Raw genomic sequence first — 20,641 nt, forward strand, 5'->3', positions numbered from 1 at the left:
CATCCTTGGACCGGTTTCGGGTTTTCAGCCCTCATCAGCCAGGATCGCTTGACTCCAGTGGCATGGAGAGGACGGGACCCACGTCTGGGCATACCCGTCCCACTCGGAGTGACAAATGCAAAAAGAACAATTGATGGACAGAATTCAGAACAATGCCATACATTCACCCCAGTACAGAGATCTGGGCCTAAATCCATCGTTTTTTTGCTCACCACTGGATTCAAGCTATCCTGGCTGAAGCGGGGTGAGCCCCCGAAACCGGTCCTAGGATGCTTGTTTCCGGCCCAGAGAGGACCTGGCTTGGCAGTTCGGGCTGGACTGTTCTCATGAGGCACAGGGTCAAGCCTGTTTTGCATATGGCCAGGTCTAAACTGGGGTGGCATGGTGAGCAAAAGAATGATGGATTTAACCCAGATCTCTTGACTGGGGGCGAATGTTTTGATTTGTTCTGCATTCAGTCCATCAATTGTGTGTCTTTTGCTTTCTCGGATTTAAGTGTAGGGCACAGCATCTGCTGTTTAGTCTTCCCCGCCTCCCTCAGCTAGTATTCATATGCTCACTTATCCAGAAAAGATATTTCAGATTCTCCACTCCAGATTCCAAGGAGGTGAGAAACCCCTTGAGTTTTGGTTAAAGCGCAAACCTCTTTGAAATTGTGAAACAGAAGCCACTCATTCAGCAATCAGCATCAACGGCTCAAGTCTGACTCAAGTTTGGTTTATTCAATAAAATGTTCTGGAGAAAAGGTACATTTATCAAACTATGTGGGAGAGTCAGAGCATCCGAAACTGATTCTATCGAGAACCTGTGCAGGAAAGAAATAGAAGCTCAAAGAGAAGATAAAACAAAAGGTACCTGGGGCTGTGACCTAAGCCAGGTAATAGAGGAGTTTTTCGTTCAAGAAATTTAGAACTCAGACATGGGGAAAGTGAACCTCAACAAAGTAATTAACCTGACAACAAACCTCCTGTCTCACTCAACAGATAAGAAGTTCTTATTACAAAGACGACATGCTTGGACAGTGATTAAGTCATATGGTACCAGGAAACCACAGAACTATTTTTAAAAAATCAATTCATTAAACTATGCTTTGGTATGTGTAAAACAAAGGATCTCATCCTCTCCTGGAAAGACCAACATCAAAATCAAGACTGCAGACTGTGCGACTACACATACAAATCTCTACCACATATTCTCTGTGCATGTTCAAAGTTATTAAAAGAAAGAAAGATATTTTTTAAAGAAACATTTATTAATATGAACATTCGAACATGCAGAGAAGCCATAATCACCTATTTAGGTTGATCCTCGATCCCCTTGATCTGCAAGGGGGTAACATTGTTTAATGTGCATTTGAAGGAATTGGGTCGAATTCCAGAAGAAATTTAAACAGAATCTAATGATTATTGGAAATATATTTTTTTTAGAACTATGTTTAATATATACAGAACCAGAAGTCTTATACATTGTTTTTACGATGAAGATGATTTTTAAGGTTGCAGCATTTTATGGACAATATAAACTGGACTTGAGTTTACTAAGTGTAGAACAAGGATCAGTGGTTTTTAACCTCCTATTAACGGTTTATGTTTTTTTTATTAGGAAGCTCTAAGTAAGAAAAATAAGTTGTTTGATGTAATGGTTTTAAAAGACCGAACATTTGAATAAATAAACTAAACTAAACTAAACAGAAGCTGCCATCAGGTAAAAAGGTTCTGGCGGGTGAAATAGCGGATGAGCAGTCATTAAAACACTTACCCCAGACCAAGACGCTTTTACCGGCTCCAGAATAGTGTCAATGGTGGACAGTCGCAATGGTCATGCTATATCTCTGTATCAGTTGCCTTCCTCTACAATGAACTCAAACAATATTTTTATATGGCAATAGAATCAGTTTGAAAGGGAAAAGACATTCCAGATGTGGCATCAACAGCCAGTCTGCCTATCTCACCTCAGGTAGCTACAAAAAAAGCCAAGTAAAGAAGCGCAGGGCTCCTTACTAAGCACAGAACACAATCATACCCCAGTTTAAAATTGTGCATGTCAATTACTGATCCAACAACAGCCTCTCCTTCTCAGTCTGCTCTCCCCCTACTTGAGCCTGAAGATCTGTTTACAGGAGGACAGGAGAAAATTAGCTTCCCTCAATACAGGTAACTCACCAGTTACTGCAAGTGTAATACCAAGCTCAAATATGAATATGACTTTCATGGCTGCACAAGTCAATCAATCGTTGGATTGGTCCCTGGAACCAACGAGCCCCATGACCTTGTCACCTCAAACAGGCGAATCCTCCCTGCATAAATGGCCACTTGTTCACTTCCCAGAAGGGAGAGCTTCACTTATCAAGAGCTGGGAATCTTGATGGATCGTTTTTCTTTCTTACATTGAGGCTGAAATAGTCGAAACGCTGGGGCATATCCCATTAAAATGACGGTACACCAGTGGAAAAAAATGCTGAGCCAGCTTTGACTCCGCAGGCCACACCACATATCCAAGAGATGGTAGAAGTAAGAGCCACGCATGACACTATAGCCAGGACCCTACTTTGGTAGTCAAACAAAATGAAACTACAACTAGATTTGATCAAATTATTGGCAACCCACCTTGTAGAAATTGGTTCTAAGCTTAATCTCCTGGAAGCAGAGGTAAAATCCAGTGTGAAGTACAAACCATGCCCATGCTCCCCAATTATTAACATGTTGAATACATTACCAGAGATACTGGGAAATTTGGTTGGCACAATCAAGGTCTTTACATCAAATAAAGCATTCTAGGCTACGTTATTAAAAGTTACTATGGCGAAGTAACGCATATCAAAATAACTAAGGCATATCCGAACTGGCCAGTCCTCTGGAAGTTTCTCAAAAAACATCTGACATCCAGGATAAAGTTCTTCCTCAACAGGCCATTGGATCATCAAGGAGAGCTCTTGGACACAATCACTTCTGTTTGTGATTTGATTGATATTGTGAGAGGTTTACAGGTGATATCTGAATCTTGAACTCCACTGAGCCACTCTCATCTTCCTGCCTGACAAAAAAGCCAAAAAAAGGTTAAAAAACAGAGAAAAAAGCAGCGCTGGCTTAAACGAACCCCTCCTCTTGCTAAAACACCTAGAAGTAATAAAGTACTCTGGAAATCTCTTTCCAATCTTTGCCCTTCCGACACAGTCAATACCTCAACCCCTGCTCCCCATCCACATGTCCATCGTAATTTCATCAGGCGTTTCTGTATTATTTGAAACAGAAAAGACTAACCGGACAAGGTGTCCTCTGAGATTGATGGTCACTCTGTGCAAAAGACAACCCAAGATCAGGAGTACAGAATGTCAGGACAAGGGGCCTGCACCCTTGTTCGGGGAGGTGAACTGACAGGAGCGGACGGGATGTAGGGCATTCAAAGTGAAAGCATGTATCAAGGCACCCAAGCCAAATGGGAGACCCTAGAATTGTCAGGCCTTAATCCCAGGAGTCAACAAAGGTGCCCACAAACCTGTCCTTTGCCTTTGGGGCATATGGCGGCATGTCTGACTGGATTCAACCCTGATTTGTTTTCTGTTCTGTCTTTGTGTTATTTCTGTATTACTCTGCCAGTTACTTCTAGATATTGATGGGGTAGCACAGGCGTTGAACAAATGTAGTGAGGATTTGTGAGATACCAGGAGATCACACTTGGCTTCTGGATGAGACAACTCAGACTGTAATGCTGAGGTTGGTGATCACATGAGTGTAATAGGCTTGAAATTACCCAAAATCACTTTTCGTTACAAAGATTTTAAGCTGCCAGAGGCAAGCACAACACGCAGTATCTAGATACTAACATACTACTGTTCTTTTGACCAAAAGGAGTTTCTTAGATACTTGCAATATTGGTGGAGAGTCATTCTTAAAACGTGTTCTTGCAACAGTACTCCTCAGCTGTATGAGGGGGCCTCAGATTCAGAAATCTGGAGTGTGGGGAAAGCTGCCATCTTCAGAATGACACCAGAATTCCTCATAGAACTCCATGGCCTTAGTCAACCCTAGCACTGTCACTCCAGTTATTGTTTGCCTGCAGTGTATAGTAATGTACATTTATTTATTTATTTTTAAAAGATTTTTTGTGTGTTAAACGTCCACGGACTTAGACACCTAAATTGTGATCTAAGGAGATGTAGCCGACTTCCAACTCTTGAGAACAGGGGTCAGCGAAAATTTGTACAGCAAAGTCTCCACTTTAACAGATGCAGCTATCCCATTCCCAAACCGCTGCAATGAGCTCTCCAATGGAAGAGAGAATGAACCTGCACAGCTAGGTTTCGGCTTTTAGTTTGTTTAAAACAAATGAACACCGCCTTGCCTAGTGCACCCTAAAACGAGTATTACTTACAGGTGTTCGTAGATTCAGTCCCCCTTTCCTGGACAATCTCTATGCTGAGACTGCATAGGATTGAGAGGAATTAACAGGCTCTTTACCACCAGGATCCTTGAGGGAGCCATGGAAAGAGGGACTATGGGAGGGCCAGGGACAATGACACAACTAGTGCACGACCCACTCAGCTAGCAGAGCCCCAATTCCTGCATGTCACAGTGAACAGCAAGTAAATGTCAGGCCTCCTGGATGCCAGCCTTCATCTGACAGCAAATCCTACTAAACAACGAATAAAGAAGTCCTATTAATTTATTGATGTGACAACAAGAGGAGTACAGAAAAGGAGCGCCTCCATAATGAACATTCACAACAATTCAAAAAGGTAAATGAGAGAAATGCAACTAAGCTTGATTCGCTGCTGAGTTTGGATCATGGTGAACGGACAAAGAAGACTTCTGTGTAAGAGGTCAGGTACGTATGTCCTTTTAGGGGGGGAGGTAAAGGTTGTTGATAAAGAAAAGCAGTAGGATTGTAGTCTGTCTCCTGGACATGAATTGCTCTAATAACATAATGACAGTGACTAGGAGGAGAAACCAGCTGATAATGTCCACCTTCCCCCAAAACAAAATCATTTACTTCCCTTCCTCGCCCACCTCACTGCCCTTGCATCTCCTCCAGACTCATTTTTCCTATATAACTTGTCTCCATCTCCTTTCACCTAATACTTAGGCGCACTGTTTATCTCCAGCATGCATGACCTTATCACTTACAGCTACTGCTACAATGTATTAATTCCAGAACATATCAGGTGTCTGATCAGTGTTCTAAAGCACTCAGCCAATTATAGTCACAACTACAAATTACCTACTCTTGTCTTCAGAATCATTCAGACTGTTCCTGGTTACACATCTGTCATACTATTCTTTGGTTCTTATGCTCAACCAGCATGCATCTGGTCGCTGCATACGAACCCCCAACACCCCACGTGTTTGTTTCAGTTCTTTTGGGTGACTTAGTTCACTTCTCTGGAACATCAGTTCCATCCATCTGAGATCCACCAATCCCTCATTGATTGTAAACAGACCCAATAAGTTCACTCCACAGAATTTGGGATCCATGTGACTAGACCAATCCCTCATCCCCATAATACTCCATCCATCCTTCCAGTGATTAAACTCACTACCAGTATTGGTAGCCCACTCCCCAAAACATGTACGCAAGCCTTCTTTATTAATATCTCATGGCCTTTGTTTCATTTTTTCTTCTCTGTGGATGTAGCATTTTGTCCATGTCTGCATTTGCATTACTCAGCTCCATGTATTACCCATTGTTTCAGTGACGGCTCGGCCGTTTGCTGCATTTTGCAACCCCCCACCCTGCCCCTCCTCTCCGCCACGTCACCGCCCCGGTAAAACGCCCTACACGGGCCGTCACTGCATTGTTCTATGTGTAACTGCACAGTTTCTATTAGGTATGTGTTTAGACTTGTTACTGTGTATAGTAGTTCTGTGTGAAGGGATTTCAAAATCAGTAAATGCATCTGCAGGCCTCTTCAGACCGCAACCTACAAATGTATTGATTTATTATTTACGTATTGACATTTATTTAACGGGGACCCCACTACTCAGCTAGAGCAATGCTTTATAAATAACCAGTAGAGCAAACATATCAAGGAGCTTAGATGGGACATCAGTACTAGAATGTGGTACTTCAGGGAAGACAGCTCAAAGGAGGAGGGGATGTTAGCACTGCACATGTGACTTAGAATCTTAGGTCCTTATTCAAAGTTTGGCTTATCCTCCAAAGAGTTGCTACAGTGCCATTGACATCGGTGCAATTTTAATAAGACAGGATGGACAACCACTAACAATGCAAACACAAATACAAGAATGACATATGTAACAAAATACTACCAGATCATTGAGACCAGGTCAATGTTACAGGAAATAAAATCACTAAAGGTAAATATGTCTGACTTGCTCTTGCTTCTAGTAACGGCAAAATAAACTTGGAATATCAATCTTTGTATGAAGATTGAGGTTTGTTTGGTGCTCGTTCCCAATGTTCCAATTGTTCTACTGATTTTGAACTGATTCTCTGCATGCATTGTAAAGTTCTATGTCTAATCTGTTATTTTGTCATGGGCTATAATTTTCAACAGTGGCTGCTACAAAATCCAGACTTGAACTAATCAAATCAAAAGCACTAGCAGTTCTACAGGAGTTGCTAGCAAAAGCAGACGATGCTTCCAAAGACATGGAAAAATGGCTGGGAGCGAGATATCTGGCTGAAATGGCAAGGTAATGGGAAATAATACGCAAGGGAAAAATATTAATGAACGGATTCTACTTGAATTACAAATTGCATTCATGCCAGGTTTGTACTCATTTTTTTGAGGATGTTCGGGTTTACTGACACCCTCTTGCAGCATCTTTTTGTCTTAGCATGTTTTTGCTTTTCATGTGATCATGGGTGCATGGTGGTACCACGATATCACCAGAAAAAAATATTGTGCCCTAAATACCACCACATTGGAGTTAAACACAGAAAATCTACATCCCATGGGCTACTGATTGTGCACACTCCCACCAGAGTCTCGGTTGAGGACGTATTTCCCCCACACGTAAGAGAGCCCTACGTGTGAAGAGACTCTTTAGATGGTAGAGTCGGACCTTATATACTGCCTCTGGGGCCATCTGACCCACTCATCAACTCGTTGCCACTGTGCACTGTTGGGCAAGATATTGGCCTGAGTATATTTTTGTGCTATTTTTATGCTATTATAATTTGTACACGTTTACACAACAGAGTGACAATACACTATAGGACTGAAGAATGCCTAGAACATCTAAGTCACATCTGGCAGAAACATGTTGGCTGTATATAGGGTCAATATCTATGGCCCTGTCGCACTATGCTTTTAACCTCTATCCATTAGGACATGGGAATAAAGTTGTTTTGTCCTTATTGAACTAGTTTTAAACCACTTTTTCAGTTGCACTCTGCCCCTCACCTTTACCCTAGAGGGATTAACACATGGACGTGCTACTAAAACACCCCTGTTCCTTTCCTGTGGGAAAGTTGTAGCCCACACTGGGTACCTTGCGGTTCCAGTGTGTGGAGGGCCCTATGAAGCTTGTCACCCTCGGGTGAGTGAGGGTTCTGATCCAAACACCTGTAGTGCCCCCACCTGTTGTTCCCATTTCTTTCGTTTCTCTTGCACCTCGCTTCTCTATACTCTGTGTGAGCATAATACTAATTGTGCAAACAAGATTTTGCACATTATGGGTCAGTTTCACAAACTGCATGTTTTAATATGCATATATTACTACTGTAGTCGGGCTTACCTACTACAAAATGCAATTCACAAACCTGTGTGCGGGAATCCCTGCCTCTGCTGCTCCTATCTTTTCTATTTTGAGGTCTCAGCTATGAGTGCGGACATCTCCCACACATAGGTCAGTGTTTTAGTGGGAGGGACAGGGGATGTTGCTGGCAAATTGGAGAACACATATACCTAACGTGAGGTGCTCAAGGTGGGGTAAGTAAGGGTTTAAGCTGTTGCGGCTTGTCCCTTAGGGTGCCGGAGCACTGCCCCTCTGAAGTGCAGGGATGTTTCTTAACATTTACTGTTCATCTTTCTGGAACGTATTACTTTTGAAGTACATCACTACCTGGCTGATTGTTCCGAAAATCATTGATAGATAAACAGGCACGTGCATTTGCATATGCACCAAACTCTATTGCCCAGTGAAGACATTATGTTGGGTTTACCTCTCTACAGCCCGTGTTTCCCATGAGGAGACCTGGAGCCTTTGTGTTGTTCAGCACCAGTGCACTTAAGCCTTTTCCGGCGCTGCACTCTCAAGCCTTCGTGCTATGAACCACGCCATGCATGGGCAGCAGTCACTCCACTTGTTAGACTAGGTCAGAGTTCTGCAGAGGCGGCCCTGGCGGGCACGATCCATGCCACATTTTTAAGATCAATACTGTGATGTAAATGGGGATATGCTAAAAAATCTGGCATGGATCCAGCCCTCCAGGACCGACTTCGGAGATATCTGGAATCGATGATCCCCGACCACCCCGCCCACACTTTATGGCAGTCTGTCTTCGCGTTTTTCCAGAAAAACGGCAGCCCAAAAGTGGAATTGTTTTTGCTGCTCTGTACTGGGTCAGTAATGACGAAAGGAAGGGCCGAATCAGAGTACAAGAGAGCCTGATGGATGTGAGTGACTTTCTACTTAATGTTGCCGTTTGGAAGAAAGATATTTCGATGACCCTGGGTACACCAAAAACGCTGTCCCAGTTAAGACTTTGAGCAACATTTAGTAAGTTATTGCAATAGACAACCCGGCAGGAAAGTCAATCTGCTTTTTAAAGAGTCAATGCCACTGTCATTAAATAGTGCTTTTTGGGCTCTTGGCGCTTGCTGCTATTTAGTGCTAACATTACATGCCTTTAAATAATAGCAGCACAGCTGGCTTTTTAATTGATCGCAAATAATTGAAGAGGCCTCAAAGCCCCTGCTCACTCGCACGCAATGTGTTTCAGTCACCACCGTCTCTTCTTGTCTCTTCAAACCTCCTGTGAGAACGTCTTTCTGTGGTCTGCACAGTCATCCTTCGTGACAGACGCTCTGTCTCGCTCCTCTTCAAGAAATAAACCGAATGCCCTTTGTGACTGGGGTGAGGGATGCAATATCGCACCTGCTGACAGTGGCCTTGGAAAGTGGTGGTTCAGCTCAATGTATTGTGGTCTGCCTCTAAGCGCCCGCTTCCGCTTGAGAAGTCTGTGCCCTGTGTTGTGAAAAGACCTTCTTTGGACTGAACTTCAGCCTTTTCAAAATCGTCTCACAGTTCCAATCTGTATACATTCCCAACTCGTCCTTATGTTTGCCCTTCATGGGGAAAAGGTTGATGTGTGAGAGTTAAAAGATGTATTCCAGACCTCAGAGTTGCATCTCGACAGGACCGATATTCTTGTCAAGTGCTTTCGGCCCATTGTACAAAACATAGCGGCCTTTTTTGCACAAGCAATTTAAAAACTAAATATAAAAATTAAAATATATTAAAAGCAAGGCCTTGTGTCATCTAAAAAGAAGGCCAAATGTGACAAGCCCAAAAAGTCCAAAGCATAAAGCAATAGTTTTGAGGACGATAATAGACAGGATGTGTTCTGATTGAGTGTTCTGAAATGTTAAACCTATGTCCTAGTTGAAGCTCAGATATTGGCCTGTTGCCCTGGTTATGAAACCCATAAGGTCACTTCATAGAAAGAATGTTTGGCCTACTCTATTTCCAAGCGGCTCTTTTCGTAGAATCTTCCATATTGTGTTGGGCCTGACTTTGCTTATAGTGGTTTAGTGGCCGCAAACCAACATAAAGTGTTCCATAACCTTTTCCACACCACAGGCCTTTGTCCGATACCTCTGGGTTGCTCTCTGTTCCTAATCCTAATTGTGTTTAGGAGTAGTCCCTTCTTCCCCCAGCTACGGCGAAAAGTCTTCTTTCTCTGTGGTTTGCTAGCAAGACAAGATATTGTTGAGAATGCAGGGATCGATCAAACAGACCAATATGAAGGCTCGCTTTTAAATTGCCACGAGCAGCCCCTTTTTCTTGCAGCTTTATGGTCAGTGATTGCTTGTTTATTATGGCTTTTTGCCTCTTGTGTGGCAACAAGTTCAAGTTTGAAGATGGTGGTATGCCCAGCCTCTCTGCTTCTAGCTAGATTTCGGCTGCATAAAAAATGTTTTTTCCAGATCTCATCAACAAGGTGAGCAGTTCTTGACTCAACCTTTCCAGTCCATATCTAATGGGGGCTATTTGACATTTGGCCTCAATTGAGGAGTAACCAACATCCTTCTCCAGTTCTACAGACGTAAAGCTTGCTAGTAGTTTAAGTACTGTTTTTCAAAACTTCCTCTTGCAGTGCCCTACACATTCTCTTGACCTGTCAAGCTCCCACAACTCTGCTCTGTAGGGGATCTGGCTTCCCACTTTTGCTTGGAAAATATTTTTGATGGAGCTGGAGAACCTTTGACTGTGTCTAGACTAATCTACAGATTGCATTCATAGCAGCTTCTGAATCTCCAATGGTGGTTTGAATACGAGTTGACCGTTTTAGTGTTTTGGTGATTTTGATACCTAAGTATTTGAAAGATGTCACTTCCTCAAGTTTCTCTCAAATTTATGAAAAATGAAAACTTATTTGGGCGCTTGCCCTTAAAGCTCATCATCTTGGTTTTATTTGTCTTGAGTATCAATTTGTTTGTCTTTCAATATGTTTCCATCACTGGGAGCTAGGCCTGCCAGGCTTTGGGTGATTTTGTGCTATGAGGATAGAATCGTCCACATATAGTGAAGCTAGGATCTTAAAACCGTTGATTGATGGAACGGCAGGTGATCCTTTCATAATTTCTTCATATGTATCAAGAGGTGCTGGAAGGCAACCTTTCTTGACCCCCCTATTAGTGTTCAACCTCCTGCTGATGTGCCTCTTTTTGCTTCGTCTCACCGGAGTGTAGGTTCAAGAATATAACATTTGAATTAAAGACAAGAGCCCTTGCTCTATGCCCAGTGTGCACAGTTTTTCCCTAAGGTGGTTTCTTGAGACCAGATCATAGGCAGACAAAAAGTCTTAAAATAGCAAATACAGAGGCATTTTTGTCGCTATGCTGGTCTTGTACATTAAGTGTAGAAAAGTAAATATCTGGTCAATTGTGGACAGCTTTTCTCTAAAAACCGCCTTGTATGGGTGAAAGGATTTTCCCATTTCTGACCCACTCATCCAATGCCATCACTACTAGTTTGAACAATGTTTTGCAGTCAGTGTTAACTAGACTTATCAGTCTGGAGGTATTTTGGTCATTTTTTGGGCCTTTCTTGGTTAGTGGGACAATAACCAATTATTGGGGCAGCATTGAGCTACTGCAATTGCTCTTAAAACTACTGTAAAGATTTCGGCCACCAGTCTGTGTGCAAGAAAGATTTCCGGAGGAATCATATTAGGCCAGAGGCCATTCCTTTAGGAAGGCTTTTTATAGGTTTGATTATTTTATCCTTGGTGAACACTTCCATTTAGCAGGGACTGGGCACATTGGTACTAGATCCGGAAGCGGCGCTGTGGGGAAATGACTCTTAGCATCGGCCGACCATAACATTGAAAATGGTGATGAAATGCTTTACCCGTGCAGCCTCTGAGATGTTAGCTTCCAATTGCTTTTTATTTACTCCAAGGTCTTCCTCGATCTTTCTCCAAAAGGGCTGTGTGTCTTTCTCTGCAGCAAATCTCTCCATATCCATTCACTGTCTGTTTGAACACTCTGTCTTCCTTTCTATATGAAAGAGCAAATTGCGGGTTCTTTCTGAATATGTCTATTTTATAGATAGCTGCCTGATAAACAATTTGGGTGTGGTATTTTACCCTATGCCATTTCCTTAGGAGCGTGCAGCCAGAGTAAAAGAAAGTAGGAAACAGTGAAATGAGTCTGTGGACCAGGTCACAAAAATATAGCTCGGTGGAATAGTGTGTTTGCTACAGAGAACTGTGTGCATTGCGCAGCTTTGAAGGTCAGCAAACTGTACTCAACCTTTTAATCTTTCTGAGGTAACTACCTACCTCTGAGTACATCAATAGCAACCTCTGTTTGGTCTAGGACCCAGATAATTTAGTCTCTTAGACTTGTGATGTTTGGTCTAGGATTTTCAGTTTGCTGTTCAAACTCAGGTGAGTGCTAATCTCTGTTCACAAATGCATAGGTATGACTGTCCATGCACTTGTATATGTGTATATATTCGATCACTAGTACGTAGGCTCACCTTTGGGGCCTATGTATGACATGTTTGGCCACCTTCATGTGTGAAGGTTTTATTATGTTATCAGCAGTACTTTCTGAAGATTGATGTCATTTGTCTGCTGTCTGATCATGGAATTTATTCGTAACCGAGCTGTTACGCCATGATGCTCCCTCCGGAGCGAACGCTGCGCTTTAGAAATACCCCCTCAAATATCAAAATATCAAATAGCACTGCTGTGTGAGCACCTAAGAATGTCCAGCTGTTTTGTCTAGGGGCTCCTATTGTTCGATTTGAATTACCTTTGACTTGGTCAACCTACCCCTTCCGTGTACAATCTCAGCCACAACATTCCACTGAGAACCTACTTCAAAGGGACAGAATGGGAACATGAAGTGAACAAAGATCCTTTTGAAAATTGAGTGGCTGGATAACTTTGCATGCTTTGTTACTGCTTGGAATGCACTTTGCTGTGAACCACGTTTAATGGAAGTTACTTTACAAAGTCTACGTTTTTTTCTCCAGTTTGCGATGATTTTTCTTGGGAATGTTCAAGAAGACCGTTAGTGAAGGGAACACTTAGTTGGCAGAACGCAGTGGAGTCCTATGAAAACAACAGTTTTTTAGGCCTCGCCTGGTGTTAGCAGCGTGCACGCGCTGCTCTCGCTATGCGAGGGCTTCTTGGAATCGACACGATTCCAGAAGTTCGCTTTCTGCTCCGCCCGTGTTTTGCATTGGTGCTCATCATTTTGCGTCACCAATTATGCAAAACCGGGTGTTATGATAGTCCAGGAGGCTTTTTAGCCCCTCCTGGTCCCCACCCTGTCCGCTTTTGGCCCCGCCCACTGGGATTGCATCTTTTACTGGCGGCGGGAGACAGTGTCTCCTAATTAGCTGCTACGCACTATTTTGTTCTCATTCGGCTATCGGCTTTGGCAAAGGTAGCCGCGTGTTTATTTTTGCATCGTGCTTTCCCTTAAAGTGAAAGCGCAATGCAATTATAAACACGCGGCTGCCTTTGCGCAATGCCGAGAGCTTGTTTTAAAACAGCACTGTGCCCGCTTCACCAACTCCATGAGTCTGGTTTAATTTTTATTTCCACCATGGAGCTGCACATTTACAACAGCACCGCGCCGTGCCGCTATGCACTTTTTTGTTCTCATTCGGCTATCGGCTTTGGCAAAGGCAGCCGCGTGTTTATTTTTGCATCGCGCTTTCACTTAAAGTGAAAACGCGATGCAATTACAAACACGGCCTTGCCGATATGCTTGTTTTAAAACAGCACTATGCCCGCTTCACCAACTTCACGAGTCTGGTTTAATTTTTATTTCCACCATGGATCTGGATCTGGATTTACAACAGCACCGTGCCGGCTGGACAGACACCACCCGGCTTGTTGTAGGACACCCACTCTACTTTCCCCAGCTTCCAATCCAAGGGGAAAAAATGTATTTATCGTGTCACATGCCTTAGTACCACGTGGTTTGGGGGTACTTGAGGTGGCGGCGCCCCACCTCTGCATCTCGCACAAAGTAGCAGCGTACCAGGATTCGGACTGAGATGAGGTCTCAATAAATACCACTTTATTGTAATGTTTGACATGGGAAGACGCCATGCGGGTCTGTGAATAGGCAGTTGCTGTGCCGACTGGCCTAACATGTATTTTATTAAAAGCGGTTTGTGACGTCCTCGTGATAAAACAGGGTGGCTTTACCAATTGCAGGTTTTTTGTTTTCCCCGGAAGAAAGGCTGCATCCTAATACCTCGGGCTAACTGGATTGTTAATGTGCAAGCCCTGGTCATACAGTAAAGATGCTGTTCTGCCCAAGCCTCTTCCTTCCCATTCTAACTCGGGTCCGCATGGGCGAAGTCGCCTGGCCGGAGCCCGATTTACCTCCATTGTCTCTGTGGGGGCTGCGAGTGCAGAAAAGATGCCAGTTGGCAAGAGCCGCAGAAGCCCATTAGCCGCGGGCTTCTGTGATTGGCCCACGTAGGGGAGCCAGGAGACGGGCACTGAATTATTCATGTTTGCTTCTCTGCATGTGAGAAGCGAGAAGGGCACGCGCGTGCACCCGCGCAGCTCACTCTGAGCGTGTGCGCGTGCCAGAGAACTGCCGCTGGCCCCAGCTCAGTGCCATGATTAAAGGCTGGCCCGGCCGTCTTTGTTCCGCTGTCGGTGTCTCCTGCCTCCCCCCTTCGAGGCATATGTGTCGCCTCCGTTGCACTCATACCTTGAAGGCAGATAGCGGCGGTGAGCAGTGCCACCTGACTCCATGACACACAACTGGTGGGTAAGTTGCGATCTTTATCTTCCCTTAATATTCCTTCTCAACTTGTAGGGCGCGCGGCACACGGGGACCTATGTGGGAGGGGCTGTGGACGCACATCTTGGCTGGGTGGCTCGTGCTCACCGTTGTCACAGTTACTGTTTATGTGCGCGCAGGAGCGAGTGGTGCAGGGCACTGTGGGTAGCGCGGGGTGCAGCCTGCTATCAAATGCATTAGGTCTCGCCTTTTATTAAGTTAAAGCCATTTGCTTTGCTATACAATACCATTAGCAAAGCAAATGGCTTTAACTTAATCAAAGGCGAGACCTATTGCATTTTCAATGCTTGTTTTGTTTGTTTTAAACAAATGTATATGTAAGTTGTGTTGAAAATGCCCGATTTTTCCGTGTTTGGTTTTCAAAATATTATCCCTGCAGAACCATCCATGCCCATGGCCAAAAATTCTACAAGGACTTCAGGCTCACTTGCTTCACTAGCTTACTTGCTCCAGTTTGAGAAAGGAATTTATGCCGCACTATTTTCAGAGTTGACCAGCCACCACTGGCTTTAAGGAGGAACATGCACATGCAAAACACCTACTCATACAAGAGTAAACCCATTGTTATTCCCAAACTGCACTTCTAAATTTACTGTATCCAAGAGGGTCCCAAAACATTTGTGAAGGTACTCCAGTTAATGCATGAAGTAGGTCCAGCATTACACATGACATCTCGCAGGTACAGCAGCACACTCCAACAGCAAATGATGGAAGCAGAGGCTTAATAACCCATTGGAAATAATATTAGAAGAATTATTTAAACTTTAAAAATGGATATATATATATTATTGTGCAATATATATATATATATGTATGTATGTATATGTGATAAATATTTATGTTACTCAAAAAAACCATAATATTTTATTCTCCTGTGAGCGCTCCATGACCTCTGAGTTGACAGGCTGCTTCCCCCACACCTGTAAATCACCAGCTGACACCTGTGACTGCCTTAAGCTTCCAAACTGCGTAACTCTGTTTATTTTCATTTCAATTGTGTTCGTGTATTTTGCACCTGTTGTTTAGTTTGTGTTGCGTCTATTTCGCCGCTTCAGCTGTTTTTCTCCCACTATGTGCCCTCCCGCTGCCTGCGCACCAAAGACAAACCTCTTCCACCATGCACAGCCACACTGCTGGAAACCTTTGAGCACTCGATCCCTGGCGCATTGACAACAACAACTGCTGCTGCACATTTCCACGCACCAACAGAGGACCATTCTCCTGCCAGCACTGCCACTTCTTCTGCAACACCAAAGCAACCAACAATGCTGGAGACACAGAAAGCGCAACTGCATCTACCACGCCGACTGAAAACACCACAACACAACTAAGGTGCACTCTACTCAATGCACTATCTCTCAGCAAACACGCCACAGAGATCTGGGACATCATCTCACCCTGGATACCATCAGACTCACAGACGCCCTCCCATCTGCACCGGACATCCCCATCACTGCCCCCGAAGGCTACAAGATAACACATTGGGATTGAACCAACAAAAACGAAGGTGGAATTGCCATCATCTACAAGGACACCATCTCCTGCACAAACTCTGCAGACTATTCGACCCTAATAATGGAGCATCTCAACTTCCAATGCCACACAATCAGAAATGAGGCACATTCACCTTCAGGCCACCAGGACCATGCCTCAGCTTCTGCAACACCATCCCTGATCTCATCACCTCAATCACCATTGGGTCCGAGCACTGCATCTTTCTATTGGATCTTAGCTTCCACCTTTACGACCCCACTGACATCAACACAACTGGCCTCCTAAAAAGCATGAGCAACATCGGCCTCAAGCAACTTGTCACAGACGCCCACCCGCATCGCAGGACACACACTTGATCACATTTTTATGTCTAGTAACAGAGTCAAGTACAACCATGTCTCACAGCTCACCTGGACAGACCTCTACAGCGTCCACCTCACCATCTCACGACCTACCTACACCGGCACCATGCCTCCACACGCAGAAACTAGAACAAAAATATCAGAAGACCAATGGAACAATGCTTTCAACTCCCACCTCCCAGATGCAATATCCAATCCAGACCAGGTGGCAAGGTCTTTCTCCCAGTGGATCACAGAATGCGCTCACACAATCGCCGCCGCCAACCTAGCCAAATCCAAATGACCTACCAGACGAACCAGCTTGTTCACCATGGACATGAAATACACCAAATGTCACTGCCAGTAACTTAAAAGGAAGCAGACTACAAGCTAAGAGGCAGGAAACCATCCTGCCTTCTGGATGGCACTCAACCATTACCACTGCCTCCTGAAAGGAACAAAGCAGAACTCCCTAGCAGACCACATAGAAGCCAACACAAACCACATAAAGGAGATCTTCACCACTGTGAAGGAGTTCTCCATCCTCGCAGTTGCAGCGAACAACTTCCCTCCCTCCCAAGAACTGTGTGAACCTCTGGCAGACTTCTTCAATGGCAAGATCTACAAAACTTCAAACCTCAACCCCTCGTCGCTGACAGCATCAGCCTGCTCACACCCATGAACACTATCCCCAAACACCTGCTCACCCATTTGGACCCTCTCACAACTCAAGCTACAATCTCTGTCGTCAAGAACTCCACGCACTCTGGAGCATCCACAGATCCCTTTCCCCACCATGTCTTCAACCTCGGAAACAAGACGATTGGCGATGAGTTCAAGAAGGTCCTGAACACCTCCATCACCCAGGCCTCCTTTCCTGAGGACTTTAAAAATGCTAAAGTGAGGCACCTTCTGAAGAAACCATCCGCCAACCTAGCAGAATCGAAGAACTACCGGCCCATCTCCGTGCTCCCCTTTTTAGTGAAGGTTCTTGAAAAGGCAATCATTCAGCAGCTCATTGAACACCTGGGACACAATAACCTCCTGGAACCCTCCCAATCTGGATTTTGAGCCAACCACCGGACTGAGACAGACCTGATAGCAGCCACCAACATCATCAGTGGCCCTCCTGTACCACAGCAAAACTGCAGCCCTCATCCTTCCGGACCTGACAGCTGCCTTCAAGACCATCTCCCATCACATCAACAGACTCCACCACATTGGAATTCAGGGAATATATTGCCTTATTCCTCACCGGAAGAAGCCAGAGAATCCATCATCCACCGTTCACCTCTGAACCCAAGAAGATCATCTGTGGCGTCCCCCAAGAATCATCCCTCAGCCCTCCCCTTTTCGACATTCACAGGACCCCATTAGCTTACATTGTCAGATCGCCTGGACTCAACATCATCTCCTACACAGATGACACCACCAGATCCAACTCCCACAGTATGATGAGCGTACCCAACTGGATGAATGACAACTGTCTGAATCTCAACTCGGACAAGACAGACATCCTGATCTTGGGAACAACACCTCGCCATTGAATGACGCATGGTGGCCTGCTGAACTCGGCCCATTCGCAGCCCGATATACCACACCGCAACCTCAACATCATGATCATCATCATAGACAATAATCTATGAAGAAACAGGTAGACCCAGTTTAATCCGCCTGTTTCCACACCCTATGCATGCTCCGCAAGATCTTCAGGTGGCTTCCAGATATCACCAGAAGGTCCGACATGTAGGCCCTCGTCACCATCAGGCTTGACTATGGAAAGACACTTTACATAGGAATAACCCCAAGCTTTCTGAAGAGACTACAGACAATACAAAACTCTACTGTTAGACTCGTCCTCGACCTCTACAGATGGACCCGACCCCACTTCAAGAAGTTACACTGACTCCTAATCCAGAAGAGATGCCAATTCAAGCTGTTGAACCACACATACAAAACCCTGCATAATGAAGGACCAGCACACATCAACAAACGTGTGATTTTCCACCTGCCTCCCTCTTCCACACAGACAGCCCCCAAATCCACAGAAGCAATGCGAAGGATGCTCCTTCTCACACCTGGCGGCCAATGCTTGCAATGACCTCCCCCTGCACCTCAGGACTGCCTCATCGTTCCCGCATTTCAGAAAATAACTCAAAACCTGGCTGTGCTAATGAACAGATGACCGAGAAGCAGTAGTGAAACCCAGTGCCTTGAGAACCTCAAGGGTGATTTGCCACACTTTATAAATCTATGATTAATTGATTGAAAATATATCATTGTTTTAATGCTAAATTTATAGCACAATTTTAAAATTGTTAAATAATTTAATTCTATACATAATTTTAATACATGTTACATTTTTAATAAAAATAAAAACACATTACAGTTGATGTTCTCTAACATTTTGTGTTATCTATATTAGAATTAAATACATATATATAATTATTTTACTTTAATAATTTATAAAACATAGGTTTAATATATATTTTTTAAATTATTAAACTTAAATACATTTTTAGTTACTTTACTTTAGTGAAATCTGTGCCGTAACAGAGACCTCTCTGCCTACGTGTGAAAAGTTACAAGTAGTAGAGGGTGGGGAGGCAGTTGTGGGGGATGGAAAAGGGTAAATAAAAAACAAAACGTACCTCCTGTCCGCGTCCCGCATCATCCTCATCGCGTCTCTCCACTCCTTTCTCTGGCCAGACCAGGAAGGACACCAGAAACACCCATGTTCCCCAGAGCCAATCACAATGCTGAAATGCAGTGTTGTGATTGGTCTGAGCGTCGTAGTTCGTGGCTTAAGATGGGGAATGTGGGCCAGCCAAACATTTATGCACACATCGGGAGTGAAAACCACTCCTTCCCTCTCCTGCTTCAGCAGAGCAGCCTCACCCTGCTTCCCAAAGCTGTGGCGCCTGCAACAAGAAAAAATAACAAGCATTGGCATAGCCAATAGGTCTCGCTTGTGGGACCTTATAAGTGTTTAACTATGCAACAGTTGCATAACTAAATACTTATAAGGTCCCAAAAGCGAGACCTATTGGCTATGCCAATGCTTGTTTTTGGTTAGGCACGAAGAGCCACCCTCCCCCGTGTAATGCCAGCTGCTGCAACAGGGGTAGGGACGGACTCTGAGGAGAGAGAGCAGAGGAGGAAAGAGCAACCAAGTAGGTGCGAACGTTACCGCTAAAGTGAAAGTAATCATTTCGCGGGCGCTTTGATGTTCGCAGTGGCCGCGTGGCTCACTGAGAACATCAAAGCGCCCGCGAAATGTACACGAAGGCTGCCAAATGGTGCGCGCGCCCAGCGCACATGCACTGTAGTTGGGGGCCTGAAATGCACTCGTTTGCACTTCCAAATCCCCATTTTCTATAGCTCTCGCCAGAGCAGCGCTAAAGCGCTGGCTCAGGCGAGACCTAAAAATGATAATATCTTTGAGTTATCATTTTTTTTCTCTTATATGCTGAATAGCAGTGGGGCACCTTAGCGGAGGAGCCCCCAGTGCTTGGCGGCTCCCCAATGGGTGTAAAAACATGTAGTACTGCACCTTTCTAGTAACTTTACCAGGGCACAAGTCCTAAAAAAAGAAGAGGCGGGACTAACCTAATTAATCAGTATGCAAGAGGCATCACGGCACGTGACATCGCGGTGCGTGACATCACAGCGCGTGACATCAAAGGAAGTGACATCACAAGAAGTGACATCAGATCTTGAGCCCTCACATATATGTTTAGCATGTCTATCATGAGTACATTTGAGCAGATTGATTTAGGGAGCAGATTCACACTTTTGTAAGCTTCACATAAACCAATGTTGCCTTTTGTCAGTGTAAAGCTTCCTCTACCCAAAGTGCTTTAAAAGAAAAAATAGGGATGTTTTAATTATTACAATGCCTCATTAGGGGTAGTATGCGCAATATAAATGTTATTTATTTTGTGCAAATACTGGGAAAGATCAACACATCTTACTTCTTACAGTGCATGCATATCTCCTAACCAGAGCCTGAACAAAGTTTAAAGCTGCCTCTCCTAAGTATGTGTGAAGTGCTACCAAGGTGTGAGCCTTTGTTTCCCCTCTGCTGCATTTGCTTCTAGGTGTGAGGCTCCTGACTGCTGCCAGCCAGGAGACTCAAACAAAAGGAGGCCTGATGACACCCTAAAATTCGGCCTTTGTTATGGGCCCAGCAGGAATCAGAAACAAGCATTGGAATAGCCAATAGGTCTCGCTTTTGGGAGCTTATAAGTGTTTAGTTATGCATCTGTTGCATGGCTAAACACTTATAAGGTCCCAAAGGCGAGACCTATTGGCTATGCCAATGCTTGTTTCC

At 44.3% G+C, this 20,641-nt stretch overlaps 1 protein-coding gene across 1 annotated transcript in view; it reads left to right on the plus strand.

Annotated features, from left to right (window-relative positions):
- The window catches only part of SPEF2 (sperm flagellar and cilia associated 2), a 1,083,747-nt gene that overhangs the window by 767,969 nt on the left and 295,137 nt on the right, over positions 1–20,641 (plus strand). Inside the window, exon 27 of the mRNA XM_085631001.1 lies at positions 6,515–6,653. Coding sequence (XP_085487127.1) covers positions 6,515–6,653 — 139 coding nt within the window. The remainder of the gene's footprint in view (positions 1–6,514; positions 6,654–20,641) is intronic.

The sequence above is a fragment of the Triturus cristatus genome, chromosome 2_1 (genome assembly GCF_964204655.1).
Source record: "Triturus cristatus chromosome 2_1, aTriCri1.1, whole genome shotgun sequence".
Lineage (NCBI taxonomy): Eukaryota > Metazoa > Chordata > Amphibia > Caudata > Salamandridae > Triturus > Triturus cristatus.